The sequence below is a fragment of the Topomyia yanbarensis genome, chromosome 3 (assembly GCF_030247195.1).
Source record: "Topomyia yanbarensis strain Yona2022 chromosome 3, ASM3024719v1, whole genome shotgun sequence".
Classification (NCBI taxonomy): Eukaryota; Metazoa; Arthropoda; class Insecta; order Diptera; family Culicidae; genus Topomyia; species Topomyia yanbarensis.
This window is the reverse complement of record NC_080672.1, coordinates 105784248-105791739: the sequence shown is the minus strand read 5'-3', so window position 1 is coordinate 105791739 and position 7492 is coordinate 105784248. Positions and strand designations below refer to the sequence as shown.

The window sequence follows — 7492 nt, the reverse complement described above, 5'->3', positions numbered from 1 at the left end:
TTGATGTTGCTTCTCAGTTTTGCACGACCCAGGGGGGACTTGGCCTTGATCCCAATGCTCTGTCACCGATGTTACGTGATATTCGTTATGGAATATTCTTTGTTTGTGAGCCGTTCATAAACAATGTTGTACGTTTTTTTTATCCCTGATCCGCTGATACGTCTAAAATTCATTTTTAGTTTTTTTTTATCTCGTTACGTGACGCTCTTCCCCTATTGTCAATATCCAACATCATTTATGAATGGTCTCTTGGTGATATATTTAGAGCAGACAATCCAATGAAAAATAGGATTGACAGGATTTTAGTGCGCTCTTGGCACCTTGTGTCACATCTTCATGTTTGCTATACATATTAAGAATACCAAAGCATGCGATGTGATGACCGGAAGATTAGAGAAGCAACTCCTCCCCTTCCCCCCCACATCATATTTTGATCTCATTTTGATGTGCTTACATTTTTAGAAAAAAATGTTTGTTTCTATTTCTTTGACAAACATCAAATTGATTACTTATTCTGTTATCAAAGAAATTTTCCACCATCTCAATGAGTTTTCAATTTGCTTTCACTGATAGCATAAATAGTTTTCTGTTTGATGTCATAGTGCAATTTTTCTGCTTTCGATTTTGATCTTTTAACCGTTAAAACGACCAAAATGATAACAACCTGAGCAATTATTCCCTACTACATCACAACATCAAGTTTAGCTCTCAATTTGTTATCAGACTCTGCTCGGGATGCCTTAACCTCACAAATTTGACAAGTGCTGGTACTTTTGTTTACAGTTTGGACTTAACAAATTTGAATTCCATTGAAATAAGCTTAGTGCTAATAATTAATTACCAAGAAATTTAACCGCAAAACTAGTTACCGATTCAGAGAACACTAGAAGTATTTGATAAACTAATAATTAGTTCACTAATTAGATCTTTCATATACATTTTCGCACAGTAGGGAATAGCACAATTTAATTATAAGGCGCTCATGAGAACATTTGTACTTCTAAAAACATGATTCCCAATATATTTTAAATGCTTAATTTTGAGAATACAAATAATCTCTAAGTTCAAAATGTAATCAACAGGACCACCACCTGTCACATTTAGAGCATGACGTCACTGTGCAGTGCCCAATATGTAGAACCCGACAACAATATAGACACAGAAAGAAATAAGAAGACGCAAATTAAACAACTGCGAGTACAGGCAACCGAGTACTGCTGCTGATGGATGAACTGAACCTAACGTGCTATAAAAATACAAAAATACAAAAAGGTTATCCATTTTTATTACCTGTTAATTAAGATAAGTCTACCTTCTCATCTCGCCCAGAGTAGAAACTAAAAATCGTTCCGCTATAGACACATGGCAAAAACGACTGCAGACGAATTGCGTTGCTATTGATTTTTGGAAATGTCCTGTAAGACCAACTACTCGGGAAGTGAAACAATTACTAAATGTGCAGATTGTGCTCAACCCGGGAGAAGTTAACGCCCTGCAAATGCACCATATCAAACATTAGGAAACATTCACGGAACAACGTGCAGTACACCAACGAAAGCTGCCACGTTAACAAAATCATCCCCGTATACATAGGCAAGGGCTCTAGAGAGATGTGCTTACACGAAATATCTCCACACGCCTCTGACATCGTGATTAACAAATTTATGTCAAGATACGGAAAAGTGGCTTTAATAAGAGCTGTAACTTCGCATGTTCCCGGGTATCCCTAACTTTGTTCTTGTGGTAAGAATGCTTCCGTACAAACCAACTTTGTCATATGTAACCATTTTATGCGGATCAACCAAAAATGGTACGTTTCATCAGACAATTCTGGTTATACAATCATGGTATATTCATAGGCGCGAATTCTACAAAAAGACACTGCACCACGGAAAACTTTGTGCAACAGCAGCTAAGAAAAGCATACCTACTATAACCGTAAACAGTACACTGTTATATTATGCCAAACTACAAACGGCTACAAAACCAATATCTACGGATCTGACAGGAACAAATATTCATTCAACAACAATCACGCCCAGTGTCTCCAATCCAACAACCGGCACTACCAGCAAAAAAGCGAACGTAGAAGAGAACTGATGCGTTTGTCCGTGCGCTCGCATTTCTGTTTGACGCTCATTGCTTTCTTCGAAAATACTTTAAATTGGCTTCTCACTATTTTGTAGTTTATTCCGTCGTTTCAAGCAATAAAACTCGTTTTTTAAACTTGTACACAAAGTAGACAACTCCCTTAAGAACATTTGTTTTAACAAGTGTCAACTATCAAATAAAGTTTTCATTTTTATGCGCTTTCATCATATAACAATTTATTATTTATTATTTTTGATCTTCTATGAATACCGGACGTGTTCGCCAATGTTTCGGGTAGGATCGCGGGCCCCCAAATACCATTCGGGCCCCAGGGCAATTGCCCTGGCTGCCTCCCCCTCTCATCGGGCCTGCTTGAAGTTTATATCCGTTTTTTTATATTCTAATATATTTAAAGCGGGTTTTACGAAGCATGTTCTGTCCTTGCGACTTTTATTTTCGGTCGCTCATATATCAAGTAAGTAGAGTTCTAGTTTGAAATTTTCCTGAATTTAGTCAATTTAAAAAAAAAGTATTTCTGTTATTCATTTAAATATACATTTTCCAAATAATTCACTTTTGGACTAGTTTCGGAAAGCTAGTATTACTATTTATTTAAATTCTTTGCAAAGTTTATAGCGAAGACCCAGTAAGGGATGTACAGTTTCGTATGCGGGTCATTCCGGAATAATCTAGTAAAATGTCTTGCTTGACCAGTTTTCTGTTGGCTTCAGAAAAATCTGGATGATTAAATAAAAATCCGGAACATTCGCAATACTGTCTAAAGAAATAAATTACGAAAGAATAGATTTAATGTTTTGTAATTTATACAAAGTGGCTCCATTAAACGGTCTTCTAAAGACTTATTAGAGCATTCTTTTTACGCTTTGAGTTAGCGTTGGTGACTTTCTTAACAGTATTTCACATTGCAAAGTCGGGTATCCGGAGAAGGCCACATTTCCTTTGTCCAAAAATGCTTAAAATTATGATGGTACAACACTTTTGTCCCATGTGCTGGTGCCGAATCTTGCGTAAAGCAAATGTCAACGACTTCATTTTCAATCCATGACATTTTCTGTTGTAAAACTGCAGGTAGACGTACTGGTTGATTTATACACCATCCTGAATCCGGTAAACAGGAGGTTTGTTACTATTTAAAGCTACTGCCCAAATCATGATCGAATCCGGTTGTTGTGTTCTATATACAAATATATTGCTAGGATTAATGGAAGCAAGATTTTTACTGAGTACCCTATCATGTTGACGGCAAGATATGCGGCTTACATCGAACAATTTCTCGTCCGAATAGAAAACGCTCGTGGTAAGATGATTTGCGTACCAACCCTTTCACCATTTTGCATCTTTCCAGTCTCTTCTTTTTCGTTGCCTCAGAAAGAAACTGGTGTTGTCGGAGTTTTATAGATGTAAACCAAAATCTTTTATCACCGAAGTTTGGAACGTCTTACGTGACACATTGTAGTCGTTAGCCATTTGGCTCATGGATCTGGCCGGATCGCTACGCATTTTGTTGGTCACAGCTTACACAACGAGACCTTTTCATTCCTGGACGTCTAGATTCTCTATTTTCATCTTGCAATCGTTTCTTGTATCGCCAGATAAATTTTTGATTAATACCGAGCAGCTTCATTATGTCTCCAACGAACTTCTGCTTCGTTTATAGTTCCAAAACTGCTCAGCGTTTGGATTCCCACTCCATAGTTCTGAAATTCCACAATATCACTATGTTAGTATTACATTAATTTTATCCCAATAGAAAATATTTATGTGCGCACTTGAATTTTATTTGTTCCCAGTGGTTTATAATTGAATTATGACAGATCAAAACAATGGGACCATTTTGAAGTCACCCTGTATACAAGTTATATCCTTCATTTATACATACTCGCACACCCCCCAACCGAAGAGTTTTGAATTATCGATTGGGTTGATTGATGGTAAGAATATTTTCACTTAAATATTTTAAAAAATATTGAAAAAGCAATCTTTTTGCATAATCGAAGCATTTGAAATAACTTCTCTGATATTCTTTTTTTTCACAAAGTTTCTTTATAGTTGTGTTCAAAAATATAATAAACTCACGAACGCCTCCGATAAAGAATATTTGCTTTTTTTCAAGGTATAATTATAAATAAGGCAATCTTTGTGAAGTATTCTTTTCAAAACATACAGGATTTTTAACCCTTCTTCACTGGTTCCATATTGTTTTCATAATTTGGCCGAACATTCTTATTCCAAAAAATAGATGTTATCAAACATCTGTTTCACACGCCTGCTACCTTTGCAGGGTTGAAAATCTCAATCCAATAGCCGTCAGGGTCTTTGATAAAAGCCAGTCCCTTCATGCGACCTTCCTCCGGACGTTTCACGTACTCCACACCGAGGCGATCAAATCGAGCGCATGCTTTTGCCACATCTGGTACCATAATCCCAATGTGACCGTATCCGCGAGGCTCGGCATTCCCATTGTGATACTTCTGATCCGGATCGGCTTCCGTGCCCCAGTTGCTGCAATTAACGATTATTTAGAAAATTTTCTTGGAAATAAGCTCACCGCACACTCACTGAGTTAGTTCCAGGGTAGCTTTCCGACTCATGGCCCATTGGATGCATTCCTTCTTATCGTTTGGTTGATGGGCGATGTCTTCGTATCTAGATATGGAGAAAAGCGCTTAAATAAAGCTATGCAGGGTGAGATTCGTGGTCATGTACGCACCCCATGAAATACAGCGAGAACTGAGCTTCAGGAAAGTCCATCTTGCACAGCAAATTCATTCCCAGCACTTCATTGTAGAACGGAATTGAGGCACGTGGGTCCTTGATACGGTACATGGTTTGCTGGAACAGAAAGTCCTAAATGGAGCAGGAATTGGCGGCATATGAAACACAAAAATAATGGATTAATTGACTTTTATCGGGAACGCTTGGTTTACAATTTGTTAAAGCTAAACAAAGTTCCACACGGAAAGAAATTAATCATGAAATTGCCAACTTTGCATCATGGATACAAGATAAGAGTAGAAGTTTTTGTCACTAAACAATTTGCAATGAAAAGTGTTAACTGTATAATAAGTCCTGTAATATTTGAAAGGGAAAATTGGAAAATAGCTAAAGCCTGAATAATTATTAACCTATACTTAAACGAATTCGACCAGAATTAGGGAGTAGGACACACACACTTAGAAAAAATGAAAATTACATTTGACGTAAGCAACATTGCGACGAATTTTGCTGTCTATTAATGAAATTTTACATGTTTTGACATGTAAAATAAAATATTGTGTCTCTTTTGATGTAGAACTCGGTTGAATGGAGATGTAGAATTGTGAACAACGCGCTTTTTTACATGTTCTTGAATGTAAATTCCAGTGAATTGCGACGCTCTTTTTATGTGCATCTTGCGAGATGTAAATATATGATTAATTCGTAAATCATCGATAATCTTCCATAAAGTGCAGTCGAGTGATGATCTCAACTTCACGTTAATTATATTGTAACTTTATTTGGTTTGAATAGCGAAGTGAGATTTGAGATTTGTTCGCTAGGAATGAAAACTAGATAACCGCTCTAGTTAACTGATGTCTAACATACAAATTATTACTCTATTGCTCAAAGTTCATTTTAATGTAATGTTATCATTAGTGGGAAATAAATTAATACAACTCACTTCGTGTAGGCCGGCAATAACAAACTCACGTATGAGATCCATAACCAAATAAAAAAATACACTCAAGCTCGTTTTTTGCGACTTTACCTTTGAAGTCACTCATACATTGTGAGATATAAATAAAAACAAAGCTAATTTGAACTACTCGCATGTTTCTATTTAATCTCGAATTTCAGTGCTACAGAAATGATAAAATTTAACTTTCTATTGAGATATCTGGTGTTTACAATACACACACTGATATCCCGCATTTTAACACTAGCTTCCTCGTTTCATATCGATGGTTTGTTTGATTCTAAATTCGCCATATAAACGATGCTTTCCTTCAAATTAAAACGCCAAAAAGACTCAATACCAACGCAGCTGAATAGGACTATAGTTACAAAAAAATAAATAAAAATAAAATCATTGTTTAAATATCACACAGTCGACTATGATGTAACCAGAGTGGGATAATATTTAAAATCAGTCACGCGCGAATCATTAATTAAACAGATCTTCAATCGGATATTCGCGAAACTAAATAAATTGAAACATAAACACAACGCATCCAAAGGAATGCAGAGGTGTGTCTTTTTTCAAAAACTGGATTTGCATCACAGTCGTATCATTCCAACTGGATGTATTCAAAAGGTTTTTGTAAGTTTATGACGTACTAAGTATTGATTTCCGCATATTTTTTCATTTGATCAACTATTACTTCGATCAAATATGAGCTGTTTCCTCGTCTGGTACATACAAATCAACAGTAACACTACACTGAGAAACAAAAATATGCAGATATTATTTTCTATTTCCGTCGTTATGCATACTACTAGTATGCATTCAATGTGTGGATAGACCAAATATGTTCGATGCATAAAATTTACTGCAGAAGATAAGAAAGGCAGATAAACGCAGATAACGATGACTAAATAAAGTTCTCCGTGTTCATGCACTCTTCCACACACGTCCCTGACAACCGCACACTTACCTTCGTATCGGCATCGGGAAGTTTTAGCAATTCTTTGGCTTCCTTATCCGTCAAACCCTGAGCTTCACCCATTCTGACGGCGTCAATCCGATGTGCTAGCGGTGTAGTATTGGAAAATAATTAAAATCTGAAATTATTAAAGCTTGCCATGAGATAATATTAGAATGCAATATCGAAATACCTAACTGTACCCAACACGTACGGAAAACACCGACCGGCGATCGCACGTACCAATCGACAAATAAGAAATGCAACGGTGTGTGCTGCTCTGCTAGCAGAACGAACTGGCAAGTGAGAAAACACTAGCGAAAGCATGGTTGGATCAAAGTGAGATTGTTAGCTTGTTCCGGGAGCAAAAAGCTGTTGATGAGAACGAGGGAGCTGTAAGACAAACGTTAATGGTGCGCGGTGCCTTAATATAAAATATTATCATTGTTTTGTGTATTTATTTTGTATACCTGGGATACCAAAAGAAAGTGACCAAGAAAGAGAGAGAAAGAGAGAGAGAGAGAGAGAGAGAGAGAGAGAGAGAGAGAGAGAGAGAGAGAGAGCTGTAGCTACTACAGAGTGATTCAACATCAGTTTTAAACGGCATTTTCTAGTAGTTACCAACTGCTAACAATAAACTGGCATGCTATTGTTGTTCAGTATTCTTTGCCATTTCATAATGGAACGACGTATACCGGCTCATCGTCTTCACGCGGAGAAATTTCGAGTAGTTGAATCAAAAAATGCAATTTTTGAAC

At 36.7% G+C, this 7492-nt stretch overlaps 1 protein-coding gene across 4 annotated transcripts; it reads right to left on the bottom strand.

The window, feature by feature from the left end:
* Positions 1-3868: 3868 nt before the first annotated feature.
* Positions 3869-7031, bottom strand: LOC131690500 (lactoylglutathione lyase). 4 transcript variants are annotated; one of them, XM_058976328.1, is made up of 5 exons: positions 6933-7031; positions 6747-6873; positions 4823-4959; positions 4672-4758; positions 3869-4614 (listed from the first exon to the last, which is right to left on the bottom strand). In XM_058976328.1, exons 2-5 carry the CDS (start codon positions 6816-6818, stop codon positions 4371-4373), a joined length of 540 nt encoding a protein of 179 aa, XP_058832311.1. In that variant the 5' UTR covers positions 6819-6873; positions 6933-7031; the 3' UTR covers positions 3869-4370. The 4 variants fall into 4 exon arrangements, with proteins under 4 accessions (XP_058832311.1, XP_058832313.1, XP_058832312.1 ...); XM_058976330.1 differs by having other exon boundaries at positions 6938-7020; XM_058976329.1 differs by having other exon boundaries at positions 6928-7015.
* Positions 7032-7492: the final 461 nt, after the last annotated feature.